The 21,736-nt window shown below is 41.0% G+C and overlaps 1 protein-coding gene across 1 annotated transcript in view; it reads left to right on the forward strand.

The window, feature by feature from the left end:
* Soat1 (sterol O-acyltransferase 1) overlaps nucleotides 1–20,749 on the forward strand; it is a gene marked incomplete at its 5' end in the record, with an annotated part of 42,546 nt that extends 21,797 nt beyond the window's left edge. Inside the window, 13 exon segments of the mRNA NM_001246750.1 lie at nucleotides 3,177–3,328; nucleotides 5,084–5,143; nucleotides 7,266–7,373; nucleotides 8,411–8,693; nucleotides 9,526–9,604; nucleotides 10,252–10,333; nucleotides 10,691–10,736; nucleotides 12,282–12,411; nucleotides 14,145–14,242; nucleotides 15,642–15,740; nucleotides 17,384–17,519; nucleotides 18,045–18,190; nucleotides 19,450–20,749. Coding sequence (NP_001233679.1) covers nucleotides 3,177–3,328; nucleotides 5,084–5,143; nucleotides 7,266–7,373; nucleotides 8,411–8,693; nucleotides 9,526–9,604; nucleotides 10,252–10,333; nucleotides 10,691–10,736; nucleotides 12,282–12,411; nucleotides 14,145–14,242; nucleotides 15,642–15,740; nucleotides 17,384–17,519; nucleotides 18,045–18,190; nucleotides 19,450–19,506 — 1,476 coding nt within the window. The 3' untranslated portion in view covers nucleotides 19,507–20,749.
* Between the last annotated feature and the right edge of the window lie 987 nt (nucleotides 20,750–21,736).

Here is a 21,736-nt window from a genome sequence, read left to right on the forward strand (position 1 = left end):
GTAATAAAATCTGAGATCCTATGGCTCAGATTTTCTCCAGCTCAACAGTTGACAAGTTCTGAGACTTTGCACACACCACTTTACCCACTTCTTTTAACTAACTCTGCCCAGCTCCAGGCTGGGGATAGGGAACACAGGGCTTTGCTCCAGCTAAGTAAGTATCTGTCACTGAGCTACAGCCCTAGCCCTTAAGTTGAGTTTTTAAAGCTTAGGTTTCCCATGTGTAAAATAAAAATTATAATGCTCACTTGTTTTCAAGGCTAGGGATAATAATAAAGCCTCCAAACAGAGATTTGTCATATGTAGTCATCTAATAAATAGTAGTTATGTGGTTTTTAGTCCCTTTTCTTTCATAGGTGTTTTGTTTTTAGTAACTATTTTCCACATCCTTTATAACAAAGGTTGAGGTAGTCCAGCAGTGGTGTGTGTAGGAAGTTTGGTACCTGTTGGCTCCACAGTTGTTTGGAAATTGCAAAGTCACTTTTATGAGTGCTGGATGCATAATATACATACAATAGAGGTAGTATTTGGCCAGACATGATAGCCCATGCCTGTAAGCTCAGCACTCAGGAGGCTGAGGCAGGAGGATCACCTCCAGTTTGAGGTCAGTAGAGTCTCTGTTTCAAAAGATTGAAAAACCAATAGAGTAACCAAGATACTGAAAGTCAGTTGGGAAGGCATACAGGAAAAAGAGAGATAAGAGCTTTTGAAAAGGAGGTAAGTACAATGAAGGAAAAGAAGGAGTGTCCTTCTAGTCAGTGGAGCATTCGAGCCGGAACCCCACCCTCCCTGTTCTTTGGGTTGCTTGTTTTGTCTAGTAGGGTCCGGTTTCTGTTCCAAGCCACAACCTCTTTCTGTGAGGTTGAAAGGTTCTCTGTACTGAGCCAGGCACTGAGTCAGAGAAACCAAACAATTCCCAGATTACTAAGGGCCTTGCGGAGTCAGCACAATCTTCCTCAAAGCCATCTTTGAAGAAATTGTGATTAAGTCATGTGAATTTTTGAGATGCTAAAGATCTGTGCCCTGATTGGTTTGCTCTGTGCTGCTTCTCCCAGCCTACTTGGAAGTTTTTCAGCCTTTGAAAGAATTATTTGATTCATCCAGAAATGACTCTGCTCTTTTCTCATTTCAGAACTCAGTCCAATGTAGCTTCTGCCTGGAAGTCCTTTCTAGAAAAGTTAGCTTTCTGAGTTGTGGATCTGAGCATGTTTGTAAATCTGAGCCTAAAATGTCCATCCAGACCTATCCGAGTGTCTGTCTAGTCCCTGAGCATCTGTGCTTTTATTATGTAGGTTCCTTCCTAACCACAGGATCTTTGTTCCCCATTCTTGGAATTTTTCGGGTCATCTCATTCAGCTGCTTGTAAAAATAGAAGGTTCATGTGAGCCCCAAAACACAGTGCATTTGTTTGCTGGATTTCTTTTCATTTGCTTTTTGTTGTTTTCAAACATGGTCTTATTCTGTAGCTCTGGGTGGCCTGGATACATACAGAATGGCCAGCAATCCTTCTGCCTCAGTCTCCCAAGTTCTGGGGTGATTACTTGATTATCTAAACACCTTCCTTTTCTAGTCATCGTCTTTCTCCCACCTCTGCATCCGTCCATCCCTCAGGGTCCATTGTCTGAATGGAGTTAATACAAAGATACAAGCTTGAGAGATCAAGTCACCAGGAAAGCCCCAACTAACGCTGTGCCACTTCAGGTTACTCACACTTTATTTGGATCAACTGTGCTTAGATTTTGAATTCTAAATAATAGCAGTTTCCTGTGCTAGGAGAAGATGGAAGGTAAGAGAAGACCCCTCCACTAGCTGTCTGTCTCTGTTCCCTCCCACACAGAGAGCGGCAGTAGAAGTAGTCACTATATAAAGATATTCAAAAGTTATAAGTATTTACCTTAAAATATTAAGAACAGCTAGAAGCCCAAAACAATAACAGTTGTGTATGCTTTTTATTTATGTATTTTTTTTTTGAGACAGAGTATCCTCCCGCCTCCTCCTCCTGAGTGTTTGGATTATATGTGTGCACTAATTCATATGGCTGTGCATATGTGTTTGTATAAGATTTTATACATATATATGTATATATACACATATACACATGCACATACTTGTAAAAGTTTTATGAATATGTGTGACAATATTTAGATATACAAATAGGTACATATACATGTTCATGGTGGGTTTTTTTGTTTGTTTTGGGTGGGTTTCTTTTTTCTTTTTTGAGACAGGGTTTCTTTGTGTAACAGCCCTTGCTGTCCTGGCACTCACTCTGTAGACCAGGCTGGCCTCAAACTCACAGAGATCCGCCTGCCTCTGCCTCCTGAGTGCTGGGGTCTAAGGTATGCACCACCACCACCTTTATTTCATAATTTATGGTTAGCTAAATACATAGTTATATAGATAGGAATAAATATTATGTAAATGTAGCTATGATGCAGAATGATTTTGTTTTGTTGATTATTTTTTATTGTTGTTTTTGGGGTTTTTTTGGGGGGGTTCAAGACAGGGTTTCTCTGTGGCTTTTGGAGGCTGTTCTGGAACTAGCTTTTGTAGACCAGGCTGACCTCGAACTCACAGAGATCTGCCTGCCTCTGCCTCCCGAGTGCTGGAACTAAAGGCATGCACCACCACTGCCTGACAACAATGGTCTCATTTTTATCTGCTGTGGTGTGTGTGTGTGTGTTTGGGGCAGTGTCTTACTCCAGGTGGCCTCACACTTGTTCTGCCTTGGTCTCTCATTTTCACCATTGTGTACCTTTGATGCCAGTGTCCTTTGTAGATTTTCATTGGCAAGGTGGTTTCCATCAGTATCTTTTGGGGACTTGCATATCGATAGGAATGGTGGCATGTGACCGGTCCCAGCACTTTGGAGGTGGAGGATGGAAGATCAAAGTCATTTGTCTACATAGCAACTTTGAGGGGGCGGGGTGGGGCTGGGTGGAAGAAAAGGTGGAGCGTATACATTTTCAACAGGGTGTATGTTAGTCCTGTGTTTTTGGTAGCCATGCCTGAAACTAAGAGTCAACTATAGAAATTATTTCTGCTTTTTCTCCTGGGAATTCACTTGTTCAGTGTGGCTTCTTATCAACCAGCTCTGTTTAAGGGGTCTCCTTAGAGAAATGCCAGTGACCACAAGCATGTGCGGACATTTTCCTTTGTTTGTTTTAAAACTTCAGGAATTGAAGCCACTGTTTCTGAAGGAAGTTGGTTGTCACTTTGATGACTTTGTGACTAATCTCATTGAAAAGTCTGCATCTCTGGACAATGGTGGGTGTGCTCTCACAACCTTCTCCATTCTTGAAGAAATGAAAAACAACCACAGAGCCAAGTGAGTATGTGTGCTGTTGTCTCTTAGCCTAGACATCTCCTCCAGCACAGCCCCGTGGTCAGAGTGTGGTGCGCAGTGAATGCCCCGGCGGCTCACACCGTGTCACCACTTTTACATTGCTGAATTTCATTATGAGTTGGGCTTCTGTTCATTTTATTTATTATCATAATATTTATTTATCATTAATTATTGCTTATTTTTGTTTTATTTGTTTTAGTTTTTCCAAACAGGGTTTCTCTGTGTAACAGCCCTGGCTATCCTTGAACTTGCTTTGTAGACCAGGCTGGCCTTGAACTTAGAGTTTCATTTGCCTCTGCCTCTTGAGTGCTGGAACTAAAGGTGTACTGCCCGACTAACTCAAACTTTTTTGCATTCATTTAATTTGTTTGTTTGTATGTATGTATGTATGTATATGTGGGGGCAAGCAGTCTACAGTGTACATGTAGAGGTCAGAGGACATTTTTGATTGTCACTTCTCTCCTTCCACCATGTGGATCCCAGATGGAACTAAGGTTGTCAGGTTTGGTGACGAGTTCCTTCACCTGCTGAGCCATCACACTGGCCCAGTATGGGTTTTATAACGTGCGTATATAACTTCAAACCATGCCCCTCATTGTGAGGTAGATGCTACAGCTGTCTGCATGTTACAGACCAGTGCAGCTATCCAGGATTCCACATTGGGGGTTTAACCTAGAGTCTGGCTCCAGAGTCTTTGCTTTTAACCACATCATTCCATGTCTGTTGTAGACTCTTCAGTGTGTACTCTGTGATAAAGTACCCTGCAGTTAGGATGTATCTAAAGGGGAATGCATCAAGGGCTAATATGTGCTAATTCGCCATTCAGATTTTCTGCCAGTCTCTCCTGGAGAACAGTTTTGAGAATCAATAGCTAATAACAGTGTTCTAAATAAGATGGTATGTGGAGCACTAAAATGTGAATTTTTATTACTCCAAAAGCAGATGATATGATCAGGGTGCTGTTGGGAGTTTTGCAAATTCTGTGACACTGGGAAGAGTTCTATAAACAACAGGATGAAAGATGTTGCCAAGCCTGAGTTCAATCCTTGGTTTAACCTGGTGAAAACTGACTCCTGCAAGTTGTCCTCTGATCTCTGTACATGTGTGTGCCATCCTCCTCCAGATAGTAATTAAAGAAAATGTCAAAAGTAAACAAATATCAGGCAGTGAGGAGGACACGTCAGTAGCAGTGTACAGTGTGGAGGACACGTCAGTAGCAGTGTCCAGTGATGACACATCAGTAGCAGTGTCCAGTGAGGAGGACATGTCAGTAGCAGTGTCCAGTGAGGAGGACACGTCAGTAGCAGTGTCCAGTGTGGACACATCAGTAGCAGTGTCCAGTGAGGAGGACACATCAGTAGCAGTGTCCAGTGAGGAGGACACGTCAGTAGCCGTGTCCAGTGTTGTGGAGGACTGTGCATCACCTCAGGGTCTCTCAGGATGGGTGGTACAGGAACTGTCTTTCCATGGGGCTGGAGATGGAAACTCAGGTGCTTTATTTAGGTGTCTGACCTAGCTCCTACCTAAGTAAGTACACATGCACCCTCATGCACAGCACTGTCAGGAGTGGTGAGATAACATGTATAAAACCCTCAGCATAATACTGGATTCGTGGGGAAAGGAAGTCAAGGAATGTTAGCCAGTACAGTTGCTGGCGAGCACCTTCTTGCTTATGGGATTAAGCTTCTTATCTAACTTCCACTACCCGTGTTTTGTTGTAATTTTTTTCTTTTCCAGAGATCTGAGAGCACCTCCAGAAAAAGGGAAGATTTTTATTTCAAGGCGGTCTCTGTTAGAGTGAGTGATTTTTTGCTTTTGTTAATTATCAGTTTGATTTTAGGAAAGAAAGAACTGTCATGATTTATAGAATCTTTAGTCTGTCTGTCTGTCTTGTCTTGTCTTGTCTTGTCTTGTCTGTCTATCTCTTTAGTTTGTTCCAAGTTTTTATAAATTATGAACTTTTGTGATGTTTTTGTGTTCCTTCTTGCCTATCTCTCTTTCTTTGGGAAAGTTTGACTTAAGCCAGGTATATATCTTGTGACAAATTCTTTGAAGTTGTGCTATATACGATTGTTCATCCAGCAGAAGTAGTCTACTTGGAGAGAATTTTGGAATTGCTGCTGTTTTAGGGGATCTATTGCTGTGAAGAGACATCCTGACCACTGGCAACTCTTATAAAGGAAAACATTTAACTGGCTTGGGGTGTCTTACAGTTCAGAGGGTTAGTTCATTAGCATCATCCTGGAACATGATGGCATGCAGGCAAGCATGGTGTGGGAGAAGTAGTTAAGTGCCCTACATCTTGACTTGCGGGCAACAGGAAGTGAACTAAGACACTGGGTGTGGCTTGAGCATCTATGAGACCTTAACACCCACCTCCACAGAAACATACTTCAACAGGGCCACAGCCACTCCAACAAAGCCATACCTCCTAATAGTGCCATTCCCTTTGGGGACTCTTTTCTTTCAAACCACCACAGCTGCCTTCTTAATATGTGTATATTTTCATGAGTGAGATTCTTGATAGTTTTCTCAAAGTTACTTTAAAAAAAAAAATCCATGCTCATCTAATCTCTTTAAAATTGCATGCTTTGAATGCATTGTGCTGACTTGATTTATAAACCAAAAACAAAAGGTGTATTTTGGATGGGAGTTGGCTGTTTTTTCTTCTTTTCTGTTAGTCACTTATAAGTCACCTGCTTATTAAGGTATTCATTGGGATATTGATAAAATTGACCTGCATTAGTACAGGGCATTGGGTTGATGAAAATTACATCAGGTGCTGTAATGTGCCTTCCTTTAAAAATGAACCTTGTTATATCAAAACTTAATTTATAAGCCAAATTGGTGTATAGTTTCTAACTTAATGAGAAGGGCAGAATTTTCTATATTCTGTTCATGTTGTATTTTAAAGCAGTTGGGCTGTGTGTTCTAGTTTCAGGAGAGTGATCTTTCAAAATTTATAATCTGGAGAAAAATGCAGGCTTTTTACAAAGAACAAGGAATCATTATTTAAACATTTTAACATAAGGATTGCATTGTTGAAAATTTAACAAAATGAAGGGGGTTATAGCTCAGTGGTAGAGTGCTTACTTACATAGGCTTACATAAAATCCAGAGTTCAGTCCTCCTTAAAGAGAAGGAAGGGAGAGAAAATGCCAGGGAGAAGAGAAGAGGAAAAATGTCAATTAAAATATACTCGAACTTAAAAAAAGGAAACGTGACCAAGGAAATGACTTAGCTAGGTTGTTATTGGTTTTGAAGGTCATTTATACAGAGGCTTAAGAATATTTTAGACCCTCTAGAGTTGTGAGAAGGCTGTATACACTTCCCAAAGCCAGGGCTAGAACACTTATTTCAGTTGGATACAGAAGATGCTGACTGAGGAAGAGTCACCCAGAAGGTCATTCTGTTAAAAGGCAAACAGCTAATCTGTAGAACTGTAGGCCAGCAGAAAGTAGAAGGCCCTGGGAATGGTTAAGGTTTAGGTTGGTGGGCGGTAGCTGGCTACCATCATCCACAAAGGAAGACAGATTTAAGTGAGCTGGTAAAACCAGGCTTTCTGGAGGGTTTGGAATAGAGATGGTCTTCCTTCTCTACTGTGACCCACCTTTGCTCACAAAGCAAACAGCTGTCAGTGGGTTTTCCAGATGTAGGCTGCTCCTCCGACGTAGCTGTGCTGTTTTCTGTGAGTCAGTATCCTAGTGTGGAAAGAAAGCTTGAGAATCCATTATTTTTTACGTTGATTATATCATTTAATTTCTGTATATTTCAGTTTTAATATTGTGCTTTTTTGAGTTTTTAAAGAGATTTCTCAAAGAGTAGACATCTTGCGAACTGCTTTAAAAAGTGTCTTCATTATACTGGTACTTTAAAATTAAATACCTTAACTTATGATTTGTTTGATTTGCATTTCCAGTGAGCTGTTTGAAGTGGACCACATCAGAACTATTTACCACATGTTCATTGCACTCCTCATCCTCTTTATCCTCAGCACACTTGTGGTAGATTACATTGATGAAGGAAGGTAAGACAGCGGGCATCTGGCTAGTTGATGTGTGAAAAGTTGACTGTTCTCATTTGATTAAAAAAATTCCAAGGCAGCTGAGTTGATGATGACTTTCTTCTCTCCAAAAAGTAAATGAAAAAAAGTTTCATTACTCACCATTATCATCATCATCATCATCATCATCTTTTTTTTTTTTTTTTTTTTTTTTGAGAAAGTAGTCCAGCTAGACTCAGACTTACTACGTAGCTGAAGGTGATCTTGAACTCCCGATCCTTGCTCCCCCACCTCTCAAGTGCTGGGATGACAGGTCTGTACCGCCATTCCTGGTCAGCAGTGCTGGAGTGCTCAACAACTGAGCTATATTCACGACTCTCTTAAAGTGTGCTCTCTCTGTTTTACAGGGCTACATAAGGCCATTTTGTGCAAGTATATAATATTCTTGAGTTTATTTTCCCCATGTGGAGGCTGCCCTCCTCTTTAGTCCCCTTAGTTCTTCAATTTGCTCTACTTTTCATATTGTCTGTACATACACGATCTTGTGTGTCTATAAAGTCTAGAACCCACAGATGATAGAAAACACATAATATAAATATAAATAAATATCAGGTTGACATAATTCCCTTAATAAGATTATGTCCATGTGAAGCAAGCTTGTTCCTAATTTGAACTAATAAAAGAATAAAAAAAAAGATTATGTCCTGTTGTACTCATTTTCCTGTAAATGATGCAACTTCATTCTTTAGATTGAAAAAAATTCCACTGTGTATATAAATCACATTTTTTCTTACGAGTCCTCCATTGATGTTGTACCATTGGTTCAGTAACTTAGCTGTTGTGAACAGTGCTATACGAAACACATGTGACATGTTGATACCCATGACTTGATATGTTCATGTTGCTGTGTTTCTAAAAGTTGAAAGCTCTGTGTGTGTGTGTGTGTGTGAGAGAGAGAGAGAGAGAGAGAGAGAGAGAGAGAGAGAGAGAGAGAGAGAGAATTTTTAAGTTCTGTAAATCCATTGTGTATCAGACATTTACTTTTTGTTTTTTCCCCACAGGCTGGTACTTGAGTTCAATCTCTTGGCCTATGCTTTTGGCAAACTTCCTACTGTTATTTGGACATGGTGGGCCATGTTCCTGTCTACACTTTCAATTCCCTATTTCTTGTTCCAACGTTGGGCCCATGGCTACAGCAAGACTTCTCATCCACTCATCTATTCCCTTAGCCACGGCTTTTTCTTCTTAGTCTTCCAGCTTGGAATTCTAGGTTTTGTACCAACGTATGTTGTGTTAGCATACACACTGCCCCCAGCCTCACGGTTCATTGTTATACTTGAACAGGTGAGGGCTGGCGTGTTACTGGGGATAATGATATATATGCCTAGTTAAATAATAATAATAATGATCTAGTACTGATGCTGTTATCAACTGATGCTAGCCCTGGATATATAAGATCATATGTATCTCCATACCATTATCTGTAGAGCTGAAGGGTTTTTGAGTCAGGAGCTAATGTATACCAAGTCCTAATTTTCCTGCCACATGCTCCCAAATTCTGGGGTTATAAGTACACCACCATGCTGGCTTTATTGAAGTGTTTAACTGGGTCCTATCGTTTTAAAAATTCATTCTACTTCAGTTATCTGAATCTGAAATAAATTATATTGAATTATTTTTGAAAAATGTTTTCAAATACTTTTAAAAGTCATTTAGATTATACGTTTGTAGTTGAAAAAGTCCACATTTGAAGTGCTGAACTTACCATGTCATCCTGTTGCTTGTTGAAATGAGAGATACGTTTTAATTTGTTTGTACTGCACTCTCAGGAGTTTTCTGGCTTGTGTTGACTAATGGAAAGGACCATGTCTTTTGCAGTGCTGGGGGGGGGGCGGGGTTGGGCTGTTAGGCAGGAGCTCTGCCACTGAGGTACATTGAATATATTTCTAACTTCTCAGTTTCTTGTTTGTAATAAACCTGTAATACTTCTGATAGGTACCAAATAATGTAAGTGATTACATGTCCTTCTTTGGAAGTTTTTTCCTCTTTATAAAGGCTAACTTGAGTTAGAATGTGAAAATTTAAGTTTTGTGTGAATATTACCCAGTTCAGTTCTGGAGTTACTTATAGAAGACAAGATGGCCACAGTAAATTCACTTCCCCTCTCCTTTGGCAGATTCGTATGGTAATGAAGGCTCACTCGTTTGTCAGAGAGAATGTACCTAGAGTACTAAATGCCGCCAAGGAAAAATCAAGTATGTAACTCTGTTCCCATAAAGGGTTATTGATGGGATATTTCATCTTTTTTTCATGCTGGGATGATGTTGTATTCTGTAGAGAGTATACTTTATTCTAAGTGCATGGGATCCATATTGATTTGGAAGACTCATTATTTCCTGACTATTCTGTTTTGTCCTTTTATCTACAATGCAAAAATTTATCTTTAGACTCCTATAACTTAGCATTCACTGAATGTTCATAGCCTCACTCCCCCTGTGTCTGCTTACTTTGCAAATTATGGCTTCCCATCCTAGAATTTTTATCTTAGTCACAGTAATAGCTTAGAGAGATTGGCAGTACTGGCTTATTGCATGAATAACAAGTCAATTTAGTAAACCAGGAAGAAAAACAGGAGCCAAGAAGTCATGCTGTTCTTCCTGGTTCTTCTTCTTTCTTTTTTTTTTTTTTTCCCCCCCAGAGATAGGGGTTTTTCTGTGTAGTCCTGGCTGGCCTTGAACTCACATACATCCATCTGCCTCTGCCTCCCAAGTGCAAGTGCTGGGATTAAAGGCATGCACCACCAACGGCCAGGCCAGCCCTGTTTTTGCTTCCTTTTTTTTGGCTCTTCTTGTTGGCTGGGAGAAGTCAAAGATCTTGTAATCTAGTAGTTTTCCTTTTTTAGGCACAGTTCCAGTACCCACAGTCAACCAGTACCTGTACTTCCTGTTTGCTCCTACACTTATTTACCGTGACAGCTATCCGAGGTAACCTTGAAAGGGGGAGGAAAGTAAGGGGACAGCTTTGAAGGAGGGCAATTCATACAGGGCTACAGAAAAAATTGGATGCCATGAGTGGTCATTTCTAGTAGACTAGTTCTAATGAATCATTCTTGATAGAATGACATAATTTTGTTATGATTTTGATGTTAAAGTTTTGCAGGTGGTGGGGGTTGGAATTCAAGGCTTCATGGCATGCCAAGCACACAGTGTCCTGTTAAGCTATTCCTTTCTGTAAATTATATGTGTAGAAAAACATTGTTGGGTTACTAACCTTGTAGATTAAAGGACAAAATAGAAATAGTTTATTGCCTATTTTAGAGAACCTGTGTTTCCTCTTTTCAGGACTCCTACTGTAAGATGGGGCTATGTTGCTGTCCAGTTTTTACAGGTAACTTTTAAAAAACTGCCTAACATGTTAGCGATAGATACATTTTATTTTATTTTATTTTATTTTATTTTATTTTATTTTATTGGTTTTTCAAAACAGGGTTTCTCTGTGTAGCTTTGTAGACCTGGCTGGCCTCAAACTCACAGAGATCTGCTTGCCTCTGCCTCCTGAGTTCTGGGATTAAAGGCACTGCCCAGCTTGATACATTTTATTTTATTTACAGATTTTTATTTATTAACAAATGGGCTTTTTTAAAAAAAATACATAGTTTACTTTTATTGTATGTTCATTGGTGTTTTGCCTGCATGTGTATCTGTGTGAGGGTGTTAGAAACTCTGAAACTGGAGTTACAGACAGGTGTAAGCTGCCGTGTGGGTGCTGGGGAGTGAATGAGAGTCCTCTGGAAGAGCCCCTAGTTTTCTCTTAATTGCTGATCTATCTATCCAGCCCCATAACAGGGTTTCTCTATTATGTAGCCCTGGCTGTCCTGGAACTCACTATATAGACCAGGCTGGCTTCAAATTCAGAGGTCTACCTGCCTCTGCTTCCCAAGTCCTGGATTTTTTTTTTTTTTAATCTATTTAAAATGTTGAGCCAGAGATGGTGGCTTACACCTTTGATCTTAGCACTTAGCAGAGGCAGGGGGGTCTCTGAATTCTAGTATCAACCAGGACTCTATTATGGTGAGACCCTGCCTCCAAAAATAAGGTTGGTAAATTATGTCAGTAAGCTCCTCAAGAATGCTTTCTGTCACCGGGTGTTAGTGGCTCATGCCTTTAATCCCAGCTCTCAGGAGGCAGAGGCAGGCAGCTCTCTGTGAGTTTGAGGCCAGCCTGGTCTCCAGAGAGAGTGCCAGGATAGGCTCCAAAGCTACACAGAGAAACCCTGTCTCGAAAAAAAAAAAAAAAAAAAAAAAAAAAAAAGAATGCTTTCTGTCAAGACTAAACCTTTAAAGCTACTCCAGTAAGGGCGATGTGTGTGCTTTGTTGGGTTAAAGGTCATTTTCTTCATTAAAGGGGAGTCTTTAAATTACAGTCATTCTGTTTGGTTGTATGAGTAAGAACCTAGATAGATTTCCTTCTCTCTTTCTGGGTGGGGCTGTTTGTGTCTGGGTTTGCTTTGAATCCCCCATTTTTTCCTCATTCATTTTGAGAATCATAAAATGAGTTTTCTTTATTCTAGGTTTCACAAACAGGTTCTTTGATCATCTTCTAAAAATGCCACTTGGGCCAAGTGTGGTGGCATGCGTCTGTAAACCCAGTACTCAGGGTGCTAAGGCAGGAGGATTATTGAGTGTAAAGCCAGCCTGAGCTACACAGCAAGATATGATCTTTAAAAAGACAAAAGAGTCATTTAGTGAATGATTAGGAAAACCATGGTAGAAATGAGGCCTGAGTATCCCTCTGAAGGAGTGGACTTCCTATAGGCTGGGGTTAAATGAAATAAATGTATGTAAACATTAGTTGTATGTCTATTTCTTTTGGAGGAACACATGGCCTCCCTCTTTCTTTATGAAGCTGTCATTGTTTCTTTGCTGTGTTCCAGGTTTTTGGCTGTCTGTTTTATGTATACTACATCTTTGAGAGACTCTGTGCCCCATTGTTCCGGAATATCAAACAGGAACCCTTCAGCGCTCGTGTTCTGGTCCTGTGTGTGTTTAACTCCATCTTGCCAGGTAACCTAGATGCTCATTCGCTTGTCCATCCATATAATATGGTCAGGAAGAGAGCAGGAAGCTGCTCCGTAGGCACCTTTAGTTCCCCGATTTTTCCTATGAACTTAGCTGTACATATATATCCACTTCTTCGTCTGCTGCAGAAGTGAAATGTCCTTCTAGTTTCACTTCTCACTTAAGTTTGTTTCCTCCAGCAGTGGGACGTCCACAATTTGTGTAATTTCCTTTTCCTATTCGGTTCTCTATAATCTCTAATCTCACCAGGCCATCAGATACCCATAGTTAAAGTCACCCACCAGTAACCTCCTGATGCTAAACCAGATAGATGGTTTAACTGTTTCCAGAGTGACCAACAGGAGACGTGGGATGCTCTAGCCACATTTTGAAGTTTCCGTTTGCCACTATTTCTTATCTTTCTGCTTTTCATCATACCTTGTCTCCTAGTTTCTTTCAGTGCATGTACTTTTTTTCTGGTAACACATGAGTTCCTACTGTGTGCCAATGCTGAGGACTCAGCTGTAGATGATGCACACACAGTGTTTACTTTGGGGAGCTTGCACTTGAGAACTTCTTTGACTTAACCTTCAGAGCTTCTTTGACTTAACCTTCTTGTCTCTACTCACTACTGTTGTCACCACTCCCTTTTCTGTCTTTTTTTTTTTTTTTTTTTTTTTTTTTTTTTTTTTTTTTTTTTTTTTTTGGTTTTTTTTTTGAGACAGGGATTCTCTGTGTAGCTTTGGAGCCTATCCTGGCACTAGCTCTGGAGACCAGGCTGGCCTCGAACTCACAGAGATCTGCTTGCCTCTGCCTCCCGAGTGCTGTGATTAAAGGAGTTCGACACCAACGCCCGGCCCTTTTCTGTCTTTTAGATATTCCTATAACATGGATAGACACAGACACACACACCTGTAATTTAACTCACTTGACTGAAAACTCCTTGAGATTAAGGATCATATTTTAAGAGTATTTATTTTTATTTTGTGTGTATTATTTGCCTGAATGTATATGTACCATGTGCTTGCAGTGGCCTTAGATACCAGAAGAGGGTATTGGATCACCTGGGACTGGAATCACAGACATTTTAGTTTACCCTTTATAGTCCAGCAAACACTGTATGAATTTTTTTTTGAGCAAGTGAATAAAATAGGTGGATATGCAATGAGTATTTTACAGTATAGTGTGAAAGTACTGTATAAATAGAATGGCCTTGTAGACTTTTAGCATTAGGCATTGAAAAATATGTGGGAAAAGTAAAAAAAAAAAAAAATACTGTCTGGGAAAAGTGGGAAGGTTTTTGGACAGAAGGACAGATAGCAAGCCCTGGAGTAACCTCTTGGAATGGCAGAAGTCCAATTGTAGATGATGTTTGCAGCACCCAGAGAGAGTTAAAGGGTCTTGGGCACCAAGTTTAGCAGCATATCCAGGCATTTCTTTAAAACAGGCTGGAATCATCTATTTTCTGTTAAAATTACATAGAAATATATTATTATATTTTAAAGGATACAAAAACAAACAAACAAACAAAAAAACACCCAAACCAAAAAAACAATAACAACAACAAAAACCAAACCCTAGCCTTTCCAAGGTGTGCTGTATGACCTCTGGAATGGGTGAGCTGGAATACCCTTAGGCTTTGCGGCAGCATCCCGCTAAACGTACGCTGGCGTGTTGTTGATGATGGCTGGCTATGTGAGTGGCTTGGAAAGACTTCAGATTGTCACTCTTGTTTTCAGGTGTACTGATGCTGTTCCTTACGTTCTTTGCCTTTTTGCACTGCTGGCTCAATGCCTTTGCTGAGATGCTACGCTTTGGTGACAGGATGTTTTATAAGGTATTGTATACTTACTCTCACCTTCTCACTAAATATATATACATATATATATATATTTGAAACAGGGTTTCTCTGTGTAGCCCTGGCTGTCCTGGAATTCTCTCTGTAGATCAGCCGGCCTCTGCCTCCCAAGTATTGGGATTAAAGATGTGTGCCACCATGCCTGGCATTTCTAATCAATTAAAGAAAGAAGTGATTGGGGTTGGGGTGGGGCACCCATGCAGCAGGAGTGCATGTGTGTTCAAGAGGCGGAAGTCAGGCTGTCAGGCGTGGCCGCAAGCACTGTGCCCTCCTGAGCTACCCTGCCTGCCTTTACATTCCATTTTATTTCCATAATGCTAAGTATTCAGCTTTGTTGGTTAGTATTGCCAGCTTTTGACACAAATACCATGAGATAATTTTCTTCTCTTCTCTCCCAGTTTTACCAATGTTAAATCTGAAATTCTGATACATGCATGTGTAGTTATCATAACCCTCTGACGCCTCTTCCCTTAAGATAGCAAATGAGTGCTGTTACATACTCGTAAACTCAGCAATCAGGAGGCTGAGGCAGGAGAATTTTACCATGAGTTCCAGGCCAGCCTGGACTACAGTAGAGTAAAACTTTGTCTTGGCCTTTCTTTTTCCCAACCCCACAAAGAGCATATGGCCTCTGTTGGATCCTGTGAGGTTCTGGTGACTGTGGCGGGAAGTGTTTATCAGAGGGCATTATGCCGACTCCTCGAGGTGCATTTCAAATTGGCTGCTGGATTTTGTAAAGTAGCCTTAACATGTTAGTCTGTTTTGACTGGAGAGCAGTTCCCAAGGGAAATAACTTCCTTCATTTTCAAAGGTGTTATTTCTGCTTCAAATGGTATTCTTTGACTTCCAAAGCTGGCCGTGTTAAGTTTTATTGTTCTTTCTCAAAGACAGTAAATGTGGATGGAAGATTTTGGATGTCTTATTCTATTAGTCTTACCTTCAAATTGGGAGCAAAAAAATACAAAAGGGACATTAGAACCACCATCTCACTCCCTTCATAATTAAGTGTTGTAAGGTTCCAGTCAGCCTGCTCGCATGTGTGCTCAGTTCTCTTGTGTTTAACAAGGTGGAGCGGAAGTTTGCTGATAGCTGTGGAGGTAAACATTAGATGTAAATGGTTGTGTGCTCTATGTCTTCTATCATAACTTATTTGATAATGAGACAAAATGCACCCAGAGCCTTAACCTATGTATAGGGCTAATATGCATTAGTATTGACTACTAACTGCTCACGTGCTTTCTGAGATTTCTAGCATCAGTGTGGGAACTAACAATTTTATCATAATGTCCTTCGGGCTCTCTGTCAGTCATGTATGCTCTTTGGAAATGGCCAGGGGTTTTACAGTGTGTGTGATTTTATACCTTTCCTTTTCTCTCAGGACTGGTGGAACTCTACATCCTACTCCAACTACTACAGGACCTGGAATGTGGTGGTCCATGATTGGCTCTACTATTATGCTTACAAGGACCTCCTCTGGGTAAACAGCAAGACCTATTTGATGTTATATAAGAAATGGTTATTCTGAAGGGCTTGGAGAGACGGCTCAGTGGTTAGGAGTGCTTGCTGCCCTTGCAGGGAACCTGGGTTCAGTTCTCAGAACCCACACTGGGCAGCTTACAACCACATGTAACTACAGGATATTGGATACCGTCCTCAGGCCTATGCATGTACCTGCGTGCATGCGGTCCACGTATTTACACATAGAAATACCATAAGCTAATCTTTATGAAGAAGTCCAGCATGGTGGCACACACCTCACAGCATTTGGGAGGTAGAGCCACGTGGATTTCGGAGTTCAAGGCTGAGCTGGTCTACATCCTAAGTTTTAGGGCAGCCAAGCAAACATGAAAGAAATTTTTTTTAATGGTGTTGCACAGCTGGAAAAAGTTGTGTTTAATTGCCTGTGAAGAAGGTGTTACAGTTTCTTATCAACTTTCTTAGAAGTTCTCATCTAAGAACCTGTGTGCTGTGAATGGTATTGCACATGGAAACCGTTAGGTACAGGCCTCTCTCTGGACTTCACTAGCTGGTTACAAAGTCACAATTCTTAGAGGTCTGTATAGGAGCTGAAATGATTCATCTACCAAGGACCTTTAGGAATCTCATTGCTCACAAATAATTTCCCTTTAGCCTCTCTCTCTCAATCCTCCTCACCCCCTAGTGGCTCTCTCTGAGCCCCCCCCCCCCTTTATAGACCAGGTACGCCTGGAATTTGCAAGTATTCCCCTGCCCCTGCCCACCATACCCACTTTCATTTGGATTTGTTTCTTTGTTAAAAGTAGAGAGCTAGCACCGGGCATTGGTGGCGCACGCCTTTAATCCCAGCACTTGAGAGGCAGAGGCAGGCGGATCTCTGTGAGTTCGAGACCAACCTGGTTGGTCTACAAGAGCAAGTTCCAGGACAGCCTCCAAAGCCACAGAGAAACCCTGTCTTGAAAAACAAACAAACAAACAAAAAAGTAGAGAGCTACTGTGGATTTACATCTCCCCAACCTAAGACTAGGTGGGAGCCAGACTTTGGCGAATAATGTATTTAGAGTAAATAAACACAGCCTGTACCTCTGGTTAACACTGGTGTCTCTGAAATCATCCACTCAGTGACTGATGACTTCCTAAGGAAACAGGCATTCAGACTGAATTCTCTTACTCACCTTGAAGACCCATGTTGGGCTGAGGCAAGTCTCTTGTTTTTAAATCTTAGTTCTGGAAAGGGTGCCTGCCCTGTGTTTTATACAGTGTCCCTCTCATGATTGAAATCTGAGCCTGATGTGGTCGTGTGAGCACTTGGAAGGTGGAGGCTAAAAGATCAGGAGTTCAAGACTGGCCTGCAGTACATGAAACTTGGCTCAGTAATGTTTCTAGAACTTTTCACAATAGCACCACAACCTGGAAATCAAGCCCTCAGCACGTGAACCTTCAGGCACGACACTTCATATCCAAACTAGAGTATTGTGCATGTTTTTATAAATATTGTAATAGATTTGGGTTAACCTAAGGAATAGACTTGGAAAGTCAAATATAATTAGGCAGGTGCCTTTAGTGCATGGTAATCATGTCTCATTGTTCATGCTTACTTTTTTTTTAAGTTACTAACTCTCTGATATTTTCTTTGTACCTTAGTTTTTCTCGAAGAGGTTCAAATCTGCCGCCATGTTGGCTGTCTTCGCCTTGTCAGCTGTAGTGCATGAATACGCCCTCGCTGTCTGCTTGAGCTATTTCTACCCAGTGCTCTTTGTACTCTTCATGTTCTTTGGAAGTGAGTGACTTGGCCTGCTGTGGGTACTGGCCATTACACTAAAGGAGAAAGCGAAACAGGAAGGAAACTATGAAATCACTTTAGATGCCAATACCATTTCAAGGCAGTTGGTTTAGTAGGTGGTCAGAATACTGACTTTGAATAGTTATATGCAGTTGTGTTTACAGATGTTTACACACTAGAGGGAGCATGTGAACTAGGTAGCCTCTTGGGGACCAATCATAAACATTATCACTGTGCAACTCCTGAAAACAGGTCCATGTTTGAGTGTGTAGAGAGGAACCCATAAGAATAATTCCTGAAATGTATTTTCACTTGTTCTGAATACTGTTGGTTTCCTGCTAATTAGGACTGATAACTTCAATAGTTAAGCATTATTTACTTGTAGAGTAACTGAGTAGGATATAAGATGCTTATGAATGGCTGATGCTCACTGCTGGAACTCAGCCACGGCCTGTGTCTGAGCCTTCATCCCCGGTGGACTGCGTTTTGATAATTGTATTTTTGTTCTCTTTCTCACTTTAGTGGCTTTTAACTTTATTGTTAATGACAGCCGGAAAAGGCCAATATGGAACATTATGGTATGGGCTTCTCTCTTCCTGGGCCATGGAGTCATTCTGTGCTTTTATTCTCAAGAATGGTATGCCCGCCAGCACTGTCCTCTGAAAAATGTGAGTGGCCAGCCCAGCTTGGGTGTCGCCCCTGATGTAAGGGGGGGTGGTGTTACGGAGGGTGGATAGTAGCGGAGAGTGTGAGGCCGAGTTGGAAGGACGGAGGTAGGACATGAGCATCAGTTTACTTCCCAGTCTGACTGCTCTCCTGAGCTGCTCATCCCTCGTCTTTCTTCATTTTCTCCCTGGTCCTTCATTTTCTTTTTGCTTCTCCTCGCTGTGGCTCTGTATCTCCAGGGTTTTCCCAATGGCATTTACATCCCTTCCTCTAAAACTTGGATATTTTTTATCTCCCCCCCCCCCAAAAGTAATAAGCTTTTCTAAGAAATGTCGGAAGACCAGTATGTCTGGGGCTGCGTTTCCCTTGAATTTACCACACGTTTTCTTTTTCCCCCTTGTGGTTATGTTTGGGTTTTGTTTGTTCTTAGGTTTTTTGTTTGTTTGTTTGTGTGTTTGTTTTTTAACCTATAGGTGGATAACTCCAATTTGTATGAGGCTGAGATTCCCTCTTGATATATCTTTCCTGGGTATTTCTCCCAGGAACCATAACTGAGTGTGGATATCCACAGCTGAGTTAAGAGTCTCCCCATAGACCTCTGCATATGCTATCTTTTGTCACACCCTCAATTCCCCCTCCTTATTTCCTGTCGAAGCCTTTTGTGTATCTGATGCTCTGGATTCTGTCCCTGGTCATGCTGTTCTTTATACTCAGGTCCCACGGGCCAGATTTTATTCCCCTACTGAGACCCAGTTTGCATGCTTCACTTGCTGTGGAAGCTTCTTGAATTCTTATTCCATCATCCCTGTTTTAGAACTTCCAAAGTACTTCATATTGAAGTAGATCATGAACTTAAAACCTTGTGTTTTAGCCCTGTGCACATGCTTTATTATCCTAGTCCTACCTCTGTTTATATTTTAAACTGAAACTGAATTTTGCTAAAATAAGTTGTCAAGATGCTAAGAGACACTGTGCCTATTTTACCATTTGATCCATGGTCCACGGAGCTGAATGGTGTTTCCTGAACTTAGGGAACTTCTTACAGAGCTTCTCAGTTGAATTAATTGGTGTTATTGGTGGAAAACATCTTAGCATCTTTGAGTGAGGGAGTTTCTCAAACTTTAAAGGTCGCTGAAATGCTGGGGGCCGGTTTAAAGAAGTATAATATATGTAACGCTCAGCTGCTACCTACCCCATATACCTGAGTCACATGGACTGTGAACACAAATAAACTGTTCTTCTGCTATTTCTCCCATCATAGCCCACCTTTCTGGATTATGTCCGGCCACGTTCCTGGACTTGTCAGTACGTGTTTTAGAAGCCTGGGCTCTGCCTACTTTCTTGCCGATGAGGAATGGATGTTCTTCCTGATTCTGACCAGCCGTCTTCAGCAGTTACTGAATATATCTAAGCCACATTGTTTGAACCACTCCAGCCTTTCCAAATGGCTCACCTGAAGCTGGGCTCGGCTCACTAAGTTATTATTTTTGGTTTGTTTCCTTTGGGAGAGAAAGGAGACCAATTGCTGAGGTAAATGGCCGATTTTTGGGGGGTTATCTCAGCTCAAGCTTTGGTAGTTTTATCTGTTTGTTTCCTTAATTCTGTCCAAGGAGAGACTAAGCATATCTTGACCATGAATTAGCCAAAACACTTAGGAAGAAATCATTTCAGTACCCGTGTCTTAGAAGTTTTTCGTGCACACTGTTAGGTGAGCTAGCTAACTGTGGCAACTGGGGAGAAATAAATTTTGTTATTTCTAGTAGAAAGAGAGAAAATACCTATTTCCCAAAGATAATCTTGTTATGCTTTCTGCTCATATCTTTTGTTGCTATTTTGTTTTGCTTTGTTTCTGTGCTGGGAATGGAATCCAGGGCCTTGCCCAGTGGCAGCACACTGAGCCACACCCCAGTCCCATGTTGTATTTTTCTGAAAGTTCTGGACTATTCTTTTTTCTTTTTTGTAACTTTTCTGTATGTTGTGATTTTTTAAAATAATTAGCTTTCTTTCCCCTTGAACTCAATACTAGTACAAATTCAAGGGTCAAAAGTATGAAGGAGAAAATACATTCCCTTTTGAAACTTCAAAAGTCATTTTAAAACATATTTGCTGAGTTAGTCATATGTTTTAATTATGCTAGCAAAAATTCTGTATAAGATTTTATTGTCACTGGTTTGGGTTTTTTAGACGTAGAGTCTTGCTATGTAGCTCAGGCTGGACTTGAACTTGTTATGTAGCCTGGCTAGCCTTGAACCCCTGACTGACCTCCTGCCCATGCCTCCCAAGTGCTAGGATCACAGAAGATACCACCGTGCCTGGCCAAGATTTTCCTTTCTTTTAGCTTTTAAGTTAATTAGAAGTATTCTTTGGTACAGTTGCTTTATTGTCTAACAAGTAGTGACTTTCCTTGTTATAGACTAGAGTCCATAATGGAAGTACTAATCTCTCTATTACTACTAAGCGGCTACTAAGGATCCAGAAGCTGGCTTCTGAAGCATCCGCTCCATCATTATACTTTAACAGTATATTTTTAGATGAAATAAAATACTATGTGATCATTTGTAAGGACATGTACTCATTCTGTGACATTTCCAAGTTCTGAGGTGCCCATCCCTCCACACAGTGTGGCGGGAGGACCGGCTGTGCTTGTGTACATGGGTTAGACTATGTGTGTGAGGATTGCGCATTGGAGGGGGTATCACAGACCTGTAGTTCAGCCTCCTGCCCAAAGAAATGAGCCTTACAAGTTGCTAGCACATGTACTGTTCCATGGCACAGCCATTTGAGAGACTTTGCTGGTATCCTGGCAACTGCCTGTACAGTCTTTTGAAGTCTTTACAGAGTGGTTTTTAAAAAATCATTTTGAGTCTCATAAGAAGATAATGTGAAGTTCCTTAATAATCACTCTTAATTTGGACCACGTGTCTCCAGCTTCATCACCTGCTTTATTCACCACATGTCTGGATGCATTGAGGCTGCCTCTGAATGTCAGCTTCACCTTCAGCAGGGTTTTTTTTTTTTCCTGTTCCCAAACAATAGTGTTCTGTATTGTCACAGAACCTCAATGTCTAGTCACCTCTGTGACTAGAGCCTATTAAGTTCTGGCTTGTGTCTTACAGATTAAAGCAAGCCAGTCACTTGGTTTTTGTTTGTTTGGTTTGGTTTGGTTTCTCGAGACAGGAGAAACCTGTCTTTGTGTAGCCTTGGCTGTCCTGGAACTTGCTCTGTAGACCAGGCTGGCCTTGAACTCAGAGATCCACCTGCTTCTGCCTCCCTAAATGCTGGCATTAAAGGGTGTGCCACCACTACGCAGCTAAGCTAAATCACTTTTATATAATTGCTTTTTGAACATAATGAAGGAGCAGAATGGTCTGAAACTTGGTCATAACAGTGTTCTGAAGCAAGGGGACAGGATTTCAGGGTGCCCCTGTCTGTGGAGTGCTATGTGTACATTTTCAGAAAAGGGTGTTACTCTGTAACGGTTCTCAATGTTGCATTTGTTGCGTGATCAAGGCTGCGCTTTCCCCTCACCCATTCTTTTTTGAGACAAG

The sequence above is a fragment of the Cricetulus griseus genome, chromosome 5, assembly GCF_003668045.3.
Source record: "Cricetulus griseus strain 17A/GY chromosome 5, alternate assembly CriGri-PICRH-1.0, whole genome shotgun sequence".
In the NCBI taxonomy this organism is placed as follows: Eukaryota; Metazoa; Chordata; class Mammalia; order Rodentia; family Cricetidae; genus Cricetulus; species Cricetulus griseus.